This window comes from Callithrix jacchus, chromosome 6, assembly GCF_049354715.1.
Source record: "Callithrix jacchus isolate 240 chromosome 6, calJac240_pri, whole genome shotgun sequence".
Lineage (NCBI taxonomy): Eukaryota > Metazoa > Chordata > Mammalia > Primates > Cebidae > Callithrix > Callithrix jacchus.
In genome coordinates, this window is record NC_133507.1 from 56672525 (window position 1) to 56692920 (window position 20396).

The window sequence follows — 20396 nt, forward strand, 5'->3', positions numbered from 1 at the left end:
TTTATTTTCTTCTATTTACCTTCATTAGATTGCAAGGTCTTTGAGGGCCGTAAGTTACTCATTTTTGCATCCCCAGTGCCTAGCATCATAACTGGCATTTATGAATGCCAGAGAATGCTTGACTCATTCTTGCAGATATGACCGAGGTCAATAAGAATGTGTACATGAATTGTTAGAGGCGCCACAACTAGAAAGGGATGTAGGGCCAGATTTAGAATGCTGAGCATGCCAGGACAGTTAGTTTGAACCTTCCTCGATGGGCAGCAGCGAGAGTTGAGTTAGATGTCTGAGCACCTGGAGTGAGGGAGTTGAACCCCTGCTCTGTCTATGCATCCATCCATCACCACCACCTACATTTACTGGGTGTGTTCTTGGAGCTAGGGGATTGATTGCATTATATCATTTCTTCCTCTCAACAACATTTATGGTAGGGTTATTTTGATCCCCATTTTACAAATGAGGGAAGATATTTAGGGATATTATGTACCTTGCCTGAGGAAACAGAGCTGGCAAGAAGCAAGATTAGGACTGTCTCTGTGTCCTGATCAATTCCAGTCCACTGTCTTTAAGCTCTGTACTGCCTCGCTTATGCTGGTGAGGCTTCAGGACAGAGAAGGGAGGTCACTGTGAATGGTGGGATGGAATTGAAAAGGAAGAGGTAAATGTAAATATATGACTGATTATAAAGGGAGGCCAACTAGGACAAGGAGAAGCAGAGAGAAAGCCAACCTGAAACACTGAGGGGTAAAGTCAGATGTTTCACATCTAGAGGTAAAGTCAGATGTTTCACATCTAGACCTCTAGTGAGGTCTGGAGAAGGGGCTTGGATAAGGGAGAAGAAAATACAAAGTAACAAGCAGAAAGCAAGAAAGAGAATTCAGAGGAGATGGATTCCCAACTGTGCTCGAATGTATTAACGTCTCTAAAAATGGATTAACAGAGCCAGGACTCAGCTGTTTAGAGTATTATATACATGCTTGCAACTGTTATTATCAGGAATTCACCAATGGCTTTTAATTTATTAATTTTCATTTAGTAATTATCACTTTATTAATAAGGTACAATTTGCTATGTAGGATGAAACTTTTCAGTAAGGAAGGAAAGAAAATGTTGACGGAAAGTGTGTAACTAGCACTACAGTTTTCAGAGAACTAAAACACTAACACTTTAAACACTATTTAAAACCTTGATACTCTTTTTTTTCGAGACAGGGTCTTGCTCTGTCACCCAGGCTGGAGTGCAGTGGTATGATCATGGCTCACCGCAGCTTCAACCTCCCAAAGCTTTTATGATCCTCCCACCTCAGCCTCCCAAGGCTACAAGCATGTGCTACCAAGCTGGGCTAATTTTGTATGTGTGTATCTTGTAGAGATGGGGTTTCACCATGTTGTCCAGGCTGATCTCAAACTCCTACACTCAAGCAATCTGCTTGCATTGCCCTCCCAGAGTGCTGGGATTACAGGTGTGAACCACTGAGTGCAGCTTTATAACTATTTTAAAAAGTAAATAGCTGTCAAAATGTTGTTCACAAAGTGGTGTATGTTCCTGGGAGTAGGTGTATTTCTACTATACACGGCATCTGAGCATTTTACTTCATTACCCCATTTTTTAAGTTCTGTGTGCTTTTAATGGGAATTGTATATAATGAAAGTTACTATAGAGCTTTTTTCCCTATTTTAGAATATTTGCATTTGATAATTCTATAAACTTTAAACAAAGCTAAGCATAGGCAAAAACATCCTCCAAACAGATAAACTAAAACCCACAACAAATAGCCAAGGCCCAAAAATGAAAAACCGTTTCACTAAAACTCATTGGTAAGAGCTTCAGTACTTTCTCCAGAGCTATTAAAGAGGTAGACATGGTATCAGACAGCGGAAAAGAGAAGGCAGTTATGGGTGCACACATAAAAAGAGAACTTGCTTCTCTAACTTCAGAAAAGATCACAATTCTACTGGATGGCTTCACCCAGACCAAAGCTTAGAGCATGTTTGGGGGAGGACGTGGCACAGAGGCAAAGGAAAGCAAAGGACCAGAGCCTTCCACAATCAAATCACCGGGATCTTCACAGATACCCAACAGCTAGAGGAGTGGAAGGGATGATCATAGATCATGGCGCAAATATCCGGAAGAGAAATCTTCACAAAATTTTGTTAAGGATCATAAAATAAGGTTTACATAGAGGTTATAGAAAACAATTGGAGGCAAGGTATGGATTTGTAAGAATATTTAATAAATTTCTGAAGCAAATGAGAGAAGCAACAGAAAAATTTTAAGACTCCAGTCAATTCATGCAGCCAACACCATTGGGTAAAAAACAGTATTACTTACATCATGTTGTTTTCTAAATTCACTATAAATGAAGGTAAGATAATATCTTTATTAAATTACTTCTAATTGTTTAAAATCATGAAATAGGATTATGGGAGATTTAATGAATTTAAAATGTATGTACCTTAAATATTATGACACATGAAAAGTAAACAGACCATGATTAAGTATTTGTAGAAATTGTAACAGAGGGTTCATGTCTCCAAAGCATTCACATAAACTGGTAAATAAATTCCAGTGTATTTAATATATATGAATAACATGTCCCAAAAGAGGACACATTTCACTGGGTATTTATAATCAGTAAAGAAATGATAAGAAAACCTCAAGCATCCCAGTAATCAAAGAAACACAATCGCAATAGCAATGCCTATTATATTGGACACACATAGAGACAGTCACTGACTTATGATGGATCAACTTAGAATTTTTCAGCTTTTCAATGGTGCAAAAGCAGTTAAGTATTCAGTAGAAACTATACTTCAAGTAGCCACACAACCATTCTGGTTTTCACTTTTCGTACAATATTCAATTAATTATATGAACTCTTTATTATACTTCAACACTTTATTATAAAATAGGCTTTGTGTTAGATGATTTTGCCCAGCTGGAAGCTAATGTAAGTGTTCTGAGCACATTTAAGGTGGGCTAGGCTAAGCTATGGTGTTCAGTAGGCTAGGTGTATTGAATGCATTACTGACATGATATTTTCAGCTTACAGTGGGTTTATTGAGATGCATCCCAATCGTAAGTCGAGGAGCATCTGTATATATAATGGTCATGCTGGCCAAGGCCAGAAGCCATGAGCATGCTCAAATACTGTTGGTGGCAGAATAAAAGCTACTGAAAAGAAATGTGATCATATTTATCAAAAGTCATAAAAGTTTTCATACTCTTCAAACTACTGATTCCTTTCCTGGGAATATATTGTAGGTAAGTAATTCTTACAGTATAGTCCAGGGATAGGTGAGAGCTCCCATGATTCTTAGGAGGTCCATGAACTCAGAACTTCCTTCACAATAACAGTAAGAGATCACCTGTCTTCTTTACTCTCATTCTCTCATAGGTGTACAGTGAAGTTTCCCAGGAGCTACAAATGGTGAAATGACACCATTGCTCAGACTTTAAGAGAAGGTGCATTTGTGGGATGGGGGAATTTGGGGATGATCTTGCACCTTATTCTCACTCTTTTAATAACCATCCCACATAGGCAACCTCTAATTCATATAGCCTTGAACAAACCCCACAGATTCTGACTGTAAAATACTGATTGCCATTATTAAATAAATTTGCCAGAAACTCCAATTGAAAGTAGAATATCTGTAGGAGAGAAAGAAAAATTACACCAGGAAATTCAACGCAGACTTGTAAGGAACAAACATATTATTCAATGTATATTTAGTACAGGGAAAGGACTCCTGCCAGATGTATGCAGAAGTAAGCACAAAGGGGCATTGTTAATTACCAAAGTCCACTGCTAAAGGGGTTCTCAGCCCTGGCTGTCCAGAGAGTCATCTAGGGCGCTTTCAGAAGCTACTGATGAGGCTCCACCTTCTACAGATTTTGGCTTCATCAGTCTATCAAAAGCCCAGGCATGGAAATATTTTTAAAAGCTTCCCAGATATTTCTAACATGAAAACAGATTTAAGAACTACAACAATAAATGATGAAAGATACCAGAAAGTTCTTCCCTTCCAAATAATATATTTTGACACAATATGAGCTACTATCCTATATTTTATTCTTTCCATTCACCACAATTTGTGGCTCTCCCTTCTTTAATTTGCAAACCAAAAAGGGAGGAGGACATAGATTTTTCAACTCATAAGTCACATAAGAATCAATCAACATTAACTTTGACTACTCCTGTCCACAAGGCAGGATTTAAATTAAGGTATAGCTATTTTACAATAAGTGGCCTAGGAAGATGGAGAGCTTTGCAGAATGTCATCCAGCAAAGTTGGGTTAACCAAGAATAGACCAGAGTCTCAGGCCAGACCATTCAACCACATCAACAACCTTTGGAAGGTCTGTCTTGCATTTATTGGTTTGGGCTAGACAGCTGAAAACACTGAGGCCAGTGAGATCAAACAGGGGCAAGACCTGAAGGAATTCGGAGAAGCCAACTTAGTGACAGGATTTCCTGCTGCTTCTTCCTCCATGTCAAATACTCTGCCCCAGTGACTGCCCTAACCTCTCACAGCAGCTCGGAGACGACACAGGAGTGGAATTTGGCCCCACAAGAGCAGGAAAGTCCCATGACCACAGGGCTTTCTACACATAAAGAGCTTAACAGTATCTCCCAGGACACACCACGAGTTCCTTCTGAAAGTCTCAAGTTCTTAAAGCTTTCCCAACCAGAACTGTCTTTGCCTGGGGGAACCCGTTAAACCCCAGAGCGGATTTCTCCAGATGATGGCTGAACAACAAAAAACAAACCCAGGCATTTGGAAACACAACACGGGACAGGCTGAGTTCTCACCACGCCTGCCCAGGGGCCCAGCAAAGGAGAAGCCAGAGTGCCACACAACACAACCACGGAGTGTGGGCTGAGTCCCTCGGGACAAGGCTGCCTCAAATGCTATCATTTGGTTAATTGTCCCCAATCATTTAGAGATGCTGAAAAACAGCCTTGCTACCCACATAATTCAGAAGCAGCTCTCTTTGTCCTTAGATGAAATGAGACCCTGGGTTGAAATGGATCTCTCTGCTCTGCCCCTATCCCTCAGCACGCTGTATCTTAGAGTATTTTTCAGTTTGTCTCATATTTGTGTCTACAATTGTCTTCTCCACTAGATTGTAAACCACAGAAAGGCAGACATGGTACACTTTGCACCTCCACCTGGTGGGAAACAAGTATGTTTGCTGAATATGACAGAAGCTTCTTAGAGATGAAATGTTTAATGTGACATCAGTTACTCTTTAGTGGAGCAGCTATTGAGAAGGGCAGGCTGCTCAGTAGCTTAGCTGAGTGAGTGAGGGGGCCCAGTGCAAGAGAACAGTGCAGGGGAGAGAGTGGGGGTGAGGTGTCAACAGAGTCCTGGCTAGTGCACAGCCAAGGGAAGCATTTCAGAACTGTTTTAACAGCAGCTCCTCAAAGACCTGAGTATTCACTCTACACTCCTGAATGAACACTCAAAGAAGCACCAGCTCAGGGAAAGCAACTCTTGGTTATAGCACCGTGCCGGCAGGCCCGCCGTACAGCATCCAAGTGTTCCTGGCATCTGCCAGCCAAGCCTTGATTTGCTCAGACCCCCAATCATCTTTTGAGAAAGAGTGGAGTCACTGCTTGGGGAGCAGGAAGAACTCTTAGTTATCAATAAGGTAACAGAATTCCTGTAAACACCAAGGACTTCATTGAGTCTGAGAGCTACAGGCAAAATACCTTCCAGGGGTCCAGAGGGTGAAGTATCATCACCCACAATCTGTTTCTTTGAACAAAATTCATTTTTAACATATGCCATTCAAATATGTCACTAGAAAAATACACATATGTAATTTCACTGTGATAAATGTTACTCTGCCTAGTTATGAACAACTGCCTTTATTTATCTTCTAGAAACATATTTAAGATCATCAGGCTAAATAAACATGCTTCACTAACAGAAAGATGAGCAGCCACTCACCCCCTGCCCCCACACACACCACAAACAAAGATGAAATCAAATTATGTCCCTGCCATGGTACATATTCAGGTCTGGTGGAACATAATTAGGAAAGCCAGAGATGTTTTTGAGCATAATTCCAAAATGCAAACAGTAACATGTAGTATCTCCCCACTCTCCCCGCTTCACTAAAAAATAAAAAGATCCATTCTGACCTTGTAGAGCATACGTCCTTCTTTTTCTGTCTCTCAAAGTTCTCAATCATCCAGTGAATTTCTATCCTTTATTTGATCAGCAAAATGTACCTTCATTGCCGTTCATTCCCTGTTCGTGTCTACTACTGAGTGGATCTCCGTCCACAGAGAGGAAGCCGGTGCTGATGGTTCTCCAGGAAAGCTCAGGCAGTCTAAGGCAATAAGAAAACACTTCCTTTTTTTTTTTTTTTTTTAACTTTAGTTAGCTCCTAATAACTTCACTCCCTTCCTCTCTGGATTTGAATCATTTTGCAAGTCCATGGAAAAGCATGAAGACAGGAATGAGACCCTGGTGCAGACATAAGTCCAAGTCATCAGAGCACGCTTCCGCTTGGTTTAAAAGAATCAGAACTGTGAGGAGAGAGACAAGAGAACCAGCCAACAGGATGTGTGTGGCTGGAGTTCCTGGCATGAAGTCTTGGCTTTCATGTTTATTTTTGGATGTATTTTTCTTAGCCCTTTGATGCAAATTTCTGGCCTGAGAAGTAACCCTACAGTACAAGCTCCAAAGTTGCCAAAAGTAAGCTCGGACTCCTGGCTTAGGAGAATGCAGGCCCCTTGGCTCTGATGCTCCGGTTCCTCCTCAGATGAAGGTGTGGGTCTCGGCTCCTATGCATTATCAGGCAGGCGAGGGGCTGCCTGTCTGCAGGTGGGCCGAGCAATCCTAACTCAATACCTAAGCCCATTAAACATCCACCTGAAAAGCCTATCATTAATGCAAAAGCGAAACCACCTGAAATTGTTAGCATGGCGGATAAAGCCATCCAATCTACCCAGAGAATTCTGAGATATCTGTGTTCTGAGATATTAATTTTTAAGTATTTGGCTTTCATTTTTCTGACAGCTACAGACAGATAGAAATATCAAGCCAATTGGAACAAGAGCAGGTGCCTCTGGGAGGTATTTTATTCTAATAGCGTTTTTAAAGCACCTCAGCAAAGACTAAGCTGCTGTTGTTTCAGACAATTCTTTCACTGTGACGTGAAAGATTATTAATGGAAAAAGCTTTCCCCCTATTTAATCTAAAAAAAATCCGTAAATAGAAGTAACTACAAAGCTTTTCAGTTCCACAACTGCCAACATATCTGGTAGAATCTTATAGAAAAGGAAACATTCTGAAAATTAGGGAATGGAGACCGTCATAAACATATTTCTTTGACAGCATTCATTATTCTTATCAATAGCCCTGTTTACTACTTACTTTCTTAAGACAGAAACATGCACTTTCTTATTTTTAACGTTCAGTTTTATGTCTCATAAAGCATGAAATACATTTTCAGTCAGTTAACAATACTTGCTGAGGCCACAGACACATTTGAGTAAATCCTGTGCCAATCATTATATCCAAGCAACAGCTCTCCATGACATGTTTTGCCCTGGTTGGAATAAAATCACAATAGTATGTCAAGAGGCTTCCGGATAACAATCACAGCTAAGAAACCACTTTTATTGTGGCATGGGTCAGACTATAAATTTAAAACATTTGCTTTTATTTTTTAATGGCTCTGTAATTTTATTATTGTGTTTTATTTTTTAAGAACATATTCATAAATATGTGTTATTATTTTGAATATGCTCAAGCATGGCTCATGGTAACAGGGAAATTTTTCCAGAATGGTGTGTTCATGCAATTGAACTATGGATAAACAGGTGGTACCCACTAGAGGTCTGAGGACCTCTCAGAAGCGTCTTTCATGGATTTAACCAAGAGTGCCTCTCTAATCTACTTTCCTGAACACACATCAGGTCCTTCAATTTCATGTATTTGAAATATTCCATGTAAAATGTCAAAACGTGTCACAAACCTGAAATCAATCATCCTCATACAAACACAATATCAGACAGAAAGCCAAGAAGAAAACCCAACAAAATCCTCACTGCGCTGTTCTAGCCATTGGAAACCCTCTTGTACTATCTGTGCTGAGCAAAAATTCATAAACTTGGACAATAGATCAGTTTTGTATTTATTCCAAGAGCTACTATCCATCATAAAATACCCATCATCTTAGATCTACTATTAATATAATAACTGCTTTAAACTCCCAAACTTACAGTTAACTGCTTTGCCATTTAACTTCCTCACTGAGGGTAGAAAATGCCACTAGTGTCAAAGAGTTGAAATTGTAAATTATAATAGTCTCAACAACTAAAAATGGTATTCTAACTTTTAAATTCATTTTCTTCTGTATGTAATTCAGAAACATACTGTCTCCAATATTTCTCTCCCCCTACCTCTGCCTCCCTCCTGAAATGTTACTGGAAAATGAGATGCTTTATACCTTGGTTAATATTTTTTATTAAGTTCTAACATCAAAGGGGTGTAAATGGAGAGAGACATTATTCAGCAACTCTGAATAAACTGAATATAATTCATTTAAGCTAAGAAAATATGAACTGACTTTAAGATAGAGCAGCCAGGCACGCTCAGATCTGGCCATAAATTGGCAACTGAAACAGGGAAAGAGAGAAGAAAAGCAAGTCATTCTCCTTAGGAGAGATGCAGGGTCCAAGAAGAAAAAAAAGCACCAAGTTGACACCATAGTTATATCTTAGGAAATATTTTATTTGATATATTTACAGATGCTATTGAAGAAATGCTTCTGATCACATTTATGATGATAACTTTAAAAATATTATGAGTGCTGCCTATTTGACTTACAGCAGAATAGACAATATAAAGCAAGAGGTATTGGGGATGGGATTAAATAGGATTTCAAAACCTCATGGACAGTTCTCTGAGGGCATACCTGTGGAAGCCTAGGAAACTTGCCAACGACCTGGAAAAGAAAAGGAATTCCCTAGCTTTGTACTACCATTGAAGTCCCAAGTGTAAACTACAAAGTGGAGTATTCGCTCAGCCTATGAAAGGACTGCTTTTTGACTGTGCTACCTGTTAGTGATTAGGGACCATAATTTTCAGTTAGAAGCAACTCAAAATCCTGATAGGAGTGTTCTAGCCCACAGCCCCTGTAAATGACATTAAGAGTACCTACAAGGAGACAAAGCCCAACATAAAATTGTCTGCCATGAAGTGAGCCCACCAGGACATTCTGCAAAAGTAAACACTCAAATGAGATGAACATGCACATTGAGATCCATGATTCAGGGTCTCTAATTTTCACTACCTGGAACTTGTCACCGAACACTGAACTCTGAGTACCTTACCTCCCCACCGGTGGAGGCCTTATCCAGTTGACCTTATTGCTGCTTTCTTTTTATATTTGCATGATGTATATTTTAGTTTTAGGTTTCTCTCTCTCTTTTTTTTTTTAAATTTCAATAGGTTTTGGGGGAACAGGTGGCATTTGGTTACATGAATAAGTTCTTTGGTGGTGACTTCTGAGATTTTGATGCATCAATCACTCAAGCAGTGCACACTGTACCCAATGTGTAGTCTTTTATTCCTCATCCCTCTCTCCCCTTTCCCCTGAGTCCCCAAAGTCCACTGTATCATTCTTATGCCTTTGCATCCTCATAGTTTAGCTCCCACTTATGAGTGAGAACATACAATGTTTGGTTTTCTATACCTGAGTTACTTCACTTAGGATAATGGTCTCCAGTCCCATCCAGATTGCTGTGAATGCCATGATTTTTCTCCTTTTTATGGCTGGGTAGTATTCCATGGTGTATATATATATATACACATACATATATATACACATATATGTATATGTGTATATATATAATCGCAATTTCTTTATCCACTCATTGACTGATGAGCATTTTAGCTGGTTCCATATTTTTGCAATTGTGAATTGTGCTGTTATAAACATGCATGTGCAACTCTTTTCTTGTATAATGACTTCTTTTCCTCTGGGCAGATACCCAGAGTTGGGATTGCTGGATTAAATGGTAGTTCTATTTTTGTTCTTTATGGAATCTCCACACTGTTTTCCAAAGTGGTTGTACTAGTTTACATTCCCACCATCTGAGGGCTTCTTTCGGCCCTCTTACAGTTCAGTGATGGACTCTAAGAGTCTGCCTGAATCCTGAAGCTGTTAATACATAATTCTTCCCTTTTGATATTTGGCTGATCCATCCGACTTAGGCTTCAGCTGACAGTATGAGCTTGGATTTAAATTTTGCTAACAGATACCATTTACCAGAATAAGGATGGCTGAATTTTACTAACCCTATTATCTGACATATCAAGGAACAGGCATTCTGGTTATCAAATATTTTAAAACAGATTAGTGCAATATATGCCATGTACAGATCACCAGTATTCAAATCATACACATAAAGTTATTTAATGATGATCTATTATACTCTGACATTATATTATTTTTATTTTCCATTTCCTCTGAGTGAAATAGAAGCCCTACCCTGAGAGCAGGAACATACATATTTGTGTATATGTACAAACATACAAACATCTGAGTATATACATATACATATACCTAACACATGGGAGATATTCTGTATATTATGAATGATTAGACAATAAACAGAATTCAATCTTTTTTATTCTGAAGGTACTTTAGAATTGTATAACCTTTTAGGATTATCATGTACTGTATGTGCACAAGTGTGCCCATTAATGAAGTCCTGATTAACAGATTGCTAGATAATGGGGTTAACTGCATTTTAAGTTTAGACAATTAAAACGTTGATTGAGCATCTAATTCACACTCTACACTTAGCTGCATGAACAGCCAAACAAAATGAAATATCTGACTAATCTCTTACTCACTACGAGATTCTAGTCCCCACCCTGTAAAAGAGGTCAGACTAAAAAGTATCCATTCTTTTCAACTCCAAATGGCTCTCTGAATGTTGTCCCCAGTACACTTAAGCCACTGGCAAGGGAGATCACAAATCATGCTGTGAGGTTACAGGGAAAGAGTTGGACCCACTGAACCGCAAAACAAGTGGCAAGGTTTTAGATAGCAAGGACAGCCCTCCATATCAATGTCCCTATTTGTTATTTTTCCCCTAAGGGAAAGATCTGTGGAAAACCGTCCTAAAACGTACTCTGGTCCAACTTAACCAAGAGATCGAACTTAACATTAACAGAGCAACCAGACATTATGATCCTCCTGATGTCGTCAACATCACTTTTCACATTTTCTTGCCAAAAATGTTTAACTTGATCTAATCAAGCCTTTAGCCTAATTTCCATTTACAGAAAACCCTGGATAGAGGTGCAAAAAAAAAAGATACCATGAAAAAAACAATCAGACAAATCTTGAATTTGGGAGAAACTGGCCTGGTCAACAAGTCAATGCTATGATGTGACAGGAGGGACTGAGAGAGAGAAGGGAGAGGGGGAGAGACAGACAGACAGACAGACAGATATAACAGTCAAACGTAATATGTGGCTCTTTATTACAGCCCGATTCGAAAGAAAAAAAGCTATGAAAGATATTTATGAGACAATTAAGGACATTTGAAATATAGACTGGGTATTAGATAATATTATTAGTTTTATAGGTGAGATAATTGTATTAGTGTATATAACAGAATATTCTAAGTTTTTTTAGGTATATGCTGAATATTTAGGGTGAAATGTTACATGTCTATCATTTACATTAAATTAATTCACCAAAAAACAAACAAAGCTGAAGCAAATATGGCTCTACATGAACAATTGCCAAATTCAGTGGGGGAGAATGGGTGCTCATTGTACTATTCTTTTTGATTTTGTGTCTGTTTGAAATTTTTTTTAATAATAAGTTTGTGGGCCAGGCGCGGTGGCTCAAGCCTGTAATCCCAGTACTTTGGGAGGCCGAGACGGATGGATCACGAGGTCAAGAGATCAAGAGCATCCTGGTCAACATGGTGAAACCCCGTCTCTACTAAAAATACAAAAAAATTAGCTGGGCATGGTGGCGCATGCCTGTAATCCCAGCTACTCAGGAGGCTGAGGCAGGAGAATTGCCTGAACCCAGGAGGCGGAGGTTGCGGTGAGCCGAGATTGCGCCATTGCACTCTAGCCTGGGTAACAAGAGCGAAACTCCGTCTCAAAAAAAATAATAAATAAAATAAAATAATAATAATAAGTTTGTTTTCATGTTCACAGGTAGCCACCTCTTAGAAACTTCCTTCACAGCACTAAGGGCTCCTAATTAAAGTAAATTTTAAAAATATTTCCGCAAACCATCCTCTCAGCAATTTGAGTAAGTCATCACAGACAAAAGTGGTTATAATGACACACATCACAGTTAGAAGTCATTTTTGTTCTGAAAACCAGTTTTGCAAACTCCCCTTTTGAAAAAGACTTTTCAGTTTACCTTTTAAAATGAAAGATCCAAAAAGTGGCTTATTTGCCTCAAGCTCGGTCCCTTTTAATTGACAGAAAAATCTCTCCATATACACCTCATGCAAACCTACTTTGGATTTTCCTTCCTAAAACTAGCTTTTGTCTCTGAACTTTACAGAACAGTTGGAGCTCTTTAACATTTTCTAAGAGAAATATTTCAAACAAGCAACCTCACAATTTATTCACTGCTGCCAAGAATAAAAGTAACAGGTTTCACCACCAAGGCCTTCCAAGGCTTTGCATGACTTTTAAGGCAAAGCATCACTCATTCACCTGCAGGTTGGCTCCCTTAGTGCATCTGCCATTTGTTTGGCTCTGGAGGAAACGATTTGATTACACAAAATTCTTTTTAGATCAAGTTTAAAATCTCAGCCACACTGGGACCAGTGGTGAAGCCTGCAGCTTGATGGGTTAACATCTGGACATACTGAGCTAAGGACAAAGACAAGGAGCAGGTTAAAATCAGAAGCTTAAAGAACTAAAAAGAATGAGCTTAAAAGATGCAAGACTTAGCTGGGCCCTTATAAGTGCTCTATTTGCCATGTCTGCATATGATGATTTATTTCTCATATTTCTTGTAAATGAGTGCAATACCCTAAGGGGCACTGGTAAGCATCAGTAAATGCAAAAGCCACTAGGACCAGTCGCATCCATCCACTGCTGTGCCACCTATGCATTTTGAAGTTGGCAAGTAACCAGACATCTTTATGTACCTCCATTTCTCATATCTTATTATAGGGCACATCATTTTTAAAAGCATTTAAATGAAACAGATGTTAACCCCATTCATTCCACTTTCCCAGGGAACATGTCAATGATGATTTTTAAAATGCAAAAGAAAATGTCAAAGTATTTTGTTCCCTAGTTAAGAATACATCTGTGGAAAAGGAGGGAGAAAACACATAAAACACTCTATGGTCATTCAAGAAATAATTATAAGGTATGTCAAACTACAGAAAATTGAGCAAGCACTAAATTAAACCAAAAAAAAAAAAAAAAGGATGTCTTGTGTCAAAATGGCTTTTTCACTCACTCATTTCAAAAACAAGTTTTGAAAATTAAATTCCATCTACCAGCTCGGAACAGAACACATTAAGGCTTGACTGTAATGCCATTATCCATGTGGCAGCTCCTTTCCTTTTCTGAAACTGCATTAATTGACAAAGAAGCCTTAGGGCTCACCTCCCATAGTGCCTTGAAGTCCTTCTGTTCGATGCGGAGCAGTTCACTGCTCTCCCTGGTAACGATGGTTGCATGTCGGGGTGTGTTGTCCAGAATGGACTCTCCAAAGGCTGTCCCAATTCCCAGGGTACAGATGGTCACTGCATCCTGAGAATCCCAAAAACTAGTCATTAGAAAATTAAACATCTAATGGATAGGTGTTTCTTTCCTTTAACTGAAGTATAATTTGTACAAAGTAAAACACCCAATGTAATTGTATAGTTCAACAAGTCTTGACAAATATATACACTGGTGTATTTACCACCCAGATCAAAGCAGAACATTTCTATCACCCCCAAAATCCCCCTTGTGCCCCTCTCCAGGCACGGACCCTTTCTCAAAGGTAATCACTTGTTCTGATTTCTGCCTGTTTTAGAAATTCATGTAAAAGAAGTCAGATGATATACTCCTGTTTGTGCCTGGCTTCTTTTTTGCTCAGCGTGATGTCTGTATGACTCATCCATGTTGTGGCATGGATCCATAGGTTCTTCCTTTTATTCATGAGTAGTTTCCCATAACGTTGGTGTGCTTCAATTTGCTTATCATCCTCCTACTGGTGGACATTTGGGTTGTTTCTAGTTTGAGGAAATTATGAATAAGGCTGCCAGCAGTAATCTTATCTTTTCATGTAACTACTATCTGTTTTCAGAAAAGAGGAGAAATCTATTCAAGCTGAGCTCAGGTGTTTTTTTCTTTTAAGTTAGAGAGTGCAATTACAATATTTATTTATTTTTATTTTTTTCTCAATATTTTATTGTGAAAACTTTCAAACATGAAAAAATTAAAAAGACTATTAAAGCAAATACCTGTATACTGTACACCACTACCTATATTATCCCATTCATATTGTGCTTTATTTAGTTTATTACACATCTATCCATCCATTGATTCGTATTATTTTCATTTTTTATACATTATGCTGGAAACTGTGAGCAATACTTAAATATGAAACTAGCACTGTCTGTGTTAACAAGATGAGGAAACTGAGGGTCAGAGTGGTGGATCCACACAGCCCCACTTCACACGTTGATAAGTAGTGTGGCCAGATTCTAACCAAATCTGACTATAAGATTACAAGATTTTTGTATCATGCTGCCTCCTGCAGCCACAGCAGAGTAAAAACAGCATCCGATGAAATACAGTGCGACTAGCTTATAAAATGTCACGAATCAATGATTTAAAAGTTTCTTAAGGTTTACCAAAAAAAAAAAAAAAGTAATTTTCTCTCTGCATGCAACGCTGGTGATAATGTTAGGATTTAATCCTAACTAGTTTCAAATAATGCTAATAGCCACTCAAAATCACCTGGACATTAAATTTGTAAGGCATTATAAACTAAGGGAGACACACAAGGGTAATCCTCTGAGTTAGAAAGCCCAGTTTTCCTTTCAGGCAGCTAATATACGATAATAGGCAAATGTTATTAAGATCAAGTTAGTGATTCTGTAATCACATTACTAAGCCAAATGCCCATAAGAATCCAGTTCCTTGAACCATAGCAAATTGCTTCAGCACAGATATTACCATATAAAATTATGTTCGGGGAAATAAAATCAATAATATCTCAGAAAAGAATAAAAGATCAGGGAAGAACTTAAGAAAAGCCTGCTAACGAATTTCCCAAAAAGACAAGTGCAAACAAATTCACTCATAAAAATGTCCCCAGAACTGAAATATGAGTAGTCAAAGAGTTAGGTCTCACTGAGCAATTTTTAAATGCTAGTAAAAACACAAGATCGAATATGATAATCACAGACTTTCACAGTTCTCTGGAATAGTAGGTTCCCTGAAGTTCCCACTAGCCTATTTCATTTTTCTATCACCTGAACCCTTCAGAAGAATTATTTTGCCTCGTTTGTACTTTCCAGCATGTCTTAAAAACCTGAAATGGAACCTAAGTAATACTGCTAACGTCATCCACATATTTTACATATATATGGTTATTGGCGAAGTATGATGCAAAAGAACTAGGAAGCTCTCAGTTGTTCCTGAGCTAGCTGTACAGTTTGTGGATGGATCAGTCTTCTTTCTCACCTTCTATCCCCAACACAAGTAGTCTGTCACCAGTACACAGAAATAACAGAGGCTGGAAAGCACACATGAGCCTGTCTTTTTGCCAATAAACAACTCTTGGAATAAAGACACAAGATTGGATTTGTTCTTGGATTTTCCCAGGAGATTTCAACCTGACTCATGCCTGATCACATACAACAAAACTTAATCACAGTAGTGCTTCCAACTGCACTCCTTGGTGTATTTCTTTGTCAGGACTGCCTCGGTAAGGGGAAAATCATGCCAGTGAGTACCCAGCTGCAGTCATTGGCTCAAGCACTCTGGGCTCGTTTCAGGAATCAGTTCTTCTACCAGAATTGAGTGTGGGATCAGTCCTTTCTAGATAGCCTCTTTCACACTAGATCCACTCAAATTTAAGGACAAGGTGTCACACATTACAAGATATGATCTTAAAATTAGGACTGGAAAACCTCACCTGAAAGGAGTATTGTTCCCAAGTTCAAACTTTACTTTCAGCAGATTTGAAGTATTTTTTAAGACAGATTGACTTGGAAATCTGAATGAATTTGGGAGTATGGTTGGGCATTGCGATAACTGGGCAAAGAGAAATAGAAGGTGGCCAAGAAGAACATTTTCACCCTAAAGATGATTCACTATCTTTACAGTCCATGGGTGCTAGCCCTTATTTACATCTAAATCACAAGGAGGGCCTTGCAATGAGCTGACAGAGTAATTTTCAAATAAAGAAACTGACATCCAAATATTCTCTCACTTAGCAGAACCAATATATGTTGTTCAGCCTGTATGCGGAAAGGCAGGGTAAGGGTGGACAGGATGAATGTGAGTGGAGGTAGAAGAAGCACTCTTCCTTTGGTCCACACTAATGTCTAACCAGATCTCCGTGGGTCAGGATCCCAAGCCGAAACCCTGTAGATGGCTTAATGCCTGCCTTTGCCTGCTGCAGAAAGTGTCTGTTTCTGGATGTAACATTACCATTTCTTTTAAGCTTACACAGGCTGCTTATGTCTCAATACTTATTTAATAGGGAGTATTCAAAAGAACACTTTTATTAATTTTCTGCTCATTTGCAGATTAATGTTCAGTGAGGGCATCTGAAAGAAGATGTTTACAGTAACACAGAGACTGAAGAAAGCAATCAGCACCTATGCAGGGAACATGAAAAAATAATAGTGAAGGAATGTCCTATTTTGTGGTAAGATGGCAATTTGTTTTGAGAACTTTCAAAAGGGAAGTGAAGATTTAAAGGCCTGACTTCAATATATGATGGTGGTTTAGCAGATGCTGCTGGAGCCCTGCCAGATTCCCCACTCACCTCTGAGGTCATCTGTAGCTTTCTGAATGGCTCTGTGTAGTGTGCCACCTCCAGCATCTGCACCCTCGCTCTGACTGAGGGCAGAGTGCTAGGCAGCTAATGCCTTTCAGGGGCAACCATTACCATGACAGTGGTGGGACATGAGAGTGGGAATATCAACACCCCAGCTTCCTTCCTATTCATCGTTTCTTAGCGGGTCCCCTGAAGGAGTAAGCCCAGTTGCCCACAGTGGAAATGCTCTTAGTAGAACGCTTCGATTGGCTTTCCTTCCTTCTGTTAGTGGCCTTCCCACTCTGTTATCATATTCCGAGATCATCTCCAAGAAAAAGCCACTTGTAGCCAAACCCTTGTCTCAAGGTCGGCTTCTGGGGAAACCCAAAACAAGGGGATAGGTTAGTCAAGATGGCTGTGGGTCCTAAATGACATTGAGACCTCTGGGGGAGGTACTGGACCAAACCAGCATTCCCAGGGAGACTTCTGTATTAAGGACAGAGGCCACTTACCACTTGCATCATACACATTTTAAGTGCAGTATATTTTGGGTGACCCATGGGAAGACTTCATTCTGTTAGGAAAACATACCAGGTTACCTGAGATCGATTCTACTAGATTGCAAGGGCTGATAGGAACACACACGCAAAATTATCTCTGGCATATCACTGACATGCCATCTGGCTTTTTCCTCCAATCTGATCCAGCTATGTCGTCTCTCAGTCCACTGAATCACTCCTTTTCCTCCTTCTAAAACACAGCCCTCCTTACTTAATTATCCACCCACCCTTAGTGCCATTGTGTAGCAGCATGCATGTTGATCTGCATGTGTGTAAGCAGGAACTGGGCCACGTGCTGGCCAGGTGTCTCAACTACAATGCCTCGTTGATTCCTCACAACAGGTGAATGAGATAATGCTTTACATAGTGCCTGACTCAAAACAAATGCTTAATAAATTGTGGACACTTTTATTAACACAATCCAGCAATATCAGTAGTACTATTGCTATTTTATAGGTTGAGCAAAATCAGCTCAAGGATATTCAGTGACTTGCCCAAGATGATGACTAGTAAGTGGAAGAGCTGAGACTAGAAACTAGTCAGTCTAATGATCTACCCACATGCCTCTTAGATTGTCCTAAGAAGTATAAGTACCTCTTGACCAAGGTTCCGTTGGCAAGTCAGTTAAGGTACCAATTTAATTTGTATTGATTCTTAGTTCAGTCAGCCAATCTTTGTATTTATTGAATACCAAATAAGTCCAAATCATTAGGAAAATATAAAACCCCATCTCTAAAAACTTAAAAATAAATAGCCAGGCACGGTGGCGTTTGCCTGTGGTCTCAGCTATTCAGGAGGGTGAGGCAGGAGGATCCCTTAATTCTAGGAGCTCAAAGTTACAGTGAGCTATGATCATACTATTGCACTCCAGCCTGAGAGACACAGCAAGACTTTGTCTCTAAAACAAATAAAATAAAATAAAATCAGCATTTCTGCTCTTCCCACTCTGATCCTGTGCCCCAGTTCTAATAACTGAGTTCAGATATTGGTTGAAGAAACTGAGTTTCTGTCTTTCAGAGTCTCTGCCTTGATAACTTGCTGGGTACCCTAATTCTTCTCAAAGTGACAGTATCCTGTCCTGACAGCCCTTCCTGGGTCCCAGTTCCTCTCTGGCAGTCCTTCTGTGGCCAGACCTCTTAGGAAGCCTGCCCACTGCCCACCTCCACCACTGGGCCTGCTTTTGACTCCCTCCCACCAGTGTGCTAAGCCTCAGCATGCTACCCCTGGCTAGACCAGCCTTTGGCCCCTCCCCACACTAACCTGGGGACTGTCATGCCACCTTCCTGCTTCCTCTGCCCCTCCTGCCCAGCACTGCCTGAATGAACATGCCCTTGAGACATTTCCCACCTCAATCATGGATGCCCCCCAGATTCCAGGTTCTCCTCGCTTATGCAGCCGGGCACGAGCTGAAGTCATGAGCACTGTCTTGATACAGTGTTTTCAGTGGGATATGCAGGGTCCAGTTAACTTCATTCATAAAAGCTGGCATTAGGTAAATTAATAAAGATGTTGATGAAGCCACCCTATGGGAAGGCAGGGCATCAGGTAAAGGACTCCCACGTGGAGGCTACCTACAATCAGAACACTCAATGCTCAGCAGGGAAAATCCCTGGAAGCAGCACAGTGGAAAAGCCACGGGCCTGGGTAGACTTACTTCAAAACTTATCTCTGCCAATGACCAATCTGTGGGCTTTGGGGAAAGTGCTCCCCAGAGCTTCAGTATCCTTATTTGTAAAATAGGCACAATCTTTCTTATAAGATCATTAGTAGTATTCAATCAAAATAAAGTAATATACACAGTCCCTATAAGTGCTGTATAGTTTCTGGTACATAATAGGTGTTCCATAAATAACAGAAATTATTATTTCTAACTTAGTCACATACATGTATAGGTTATCCATATTTCTAAAAAGCAAAGCATTTTTTCTGTCATTTAAATAATAGAGAATCTCTATATTCATTTTGTTAATCTTCAACTAATGATGGCTTTCAACATTTAAATTCCAAGTTTCTCTGTCCCCTAGACTGGATGTCAAGTGGATTGAATGATCTACAAAACACTTGAGCTCTCTGGGGGAGCTCATATTCAAAGGAGCCCTTCTGACAAACCCTGCTGTAAATCAAAGAATCCTTTTGTACTGCAACTAATCACCCCTTAATTCATCTGCTTTGTACGTCTGAGTTATGGTACACTGGGTTTTCTTAAAGCAGGCATTCTCATATGAGGCATTTTATTTGTTTCATTATAAACACAGGAAACACTATGGAAATGGGAATGGTGTTAAGAAAGCCAATGGTTATGTGTCACTGATAACTAAGACTGGTATCCAAGCTAAGGCACTTGTGCCTTACAGATAAATAATGTCTATAAGCATCAACTGAAATCTAACTTACACAGGTTATAGGTAATCTGATGGAATTTAAAATAGCTACAATCAATTAAACACAAGAATTTCCTGTGGTAAGTATATTAAGATTTTCTAAAAATGGTCCTGTAACTTTAAGGGCTATCAGATCATCTTATGCATGTTTCACTTCCATATTCATGGCTCAAGAAGAGTTCATTGTCTCATGGCAAATTTATTGTTTTGGACATATATTGAGTTAACACCAAGGAAAAAAGAATTGGTCCTTTAAATGTGTGGAGACAGAAACATAATTTTTTCTTTCTCAGAGACGAGGTCTTGCTATGTTGCCCAGGCTAGACTGCAGTGGCTATTCACAGGTGTGAACATAAATTCTTACAAGGCAAATATTTTTATTTTAGGCCTATAGACAATACGTGCCATTAAGTTACACAGCACCTGGGATTATTTCATGAACTTG

At 39.4% G+C, this 20396-nt stretch overlaps 1 protein-coding gene across 5 annotated transcripts in view; it reads right to left on the reverse strand.

Annotated features, from left to right (window-relative positions):
* The window catches only part of RAPGEF4 (Rap guanine nucleotide exchange factor 4), a 327935-nt gene that overhangs the window by 231995 nt on the left and 75544 nt on the right, over nt 1–20396 (reverse strand). For 3 of the 5 annotated variants that reach the window (XM_035304529.3, XM_035304528.3, XM_078327387.1), the window contains exon 4: nt 13635–13781. In XM_035304529.3, the coding sequence (XP_035160420.1) occupies nt 13635–13781 (147 nt within the window). Of the gene's footprint in view, nt 1–6151; nt 6504–13634; nt 13782–20396 lie in introns of those variants that run through there. The other 2 variants (XM_054257515.2, XM_054257514.2) reach the window with 1 other exon arrangement.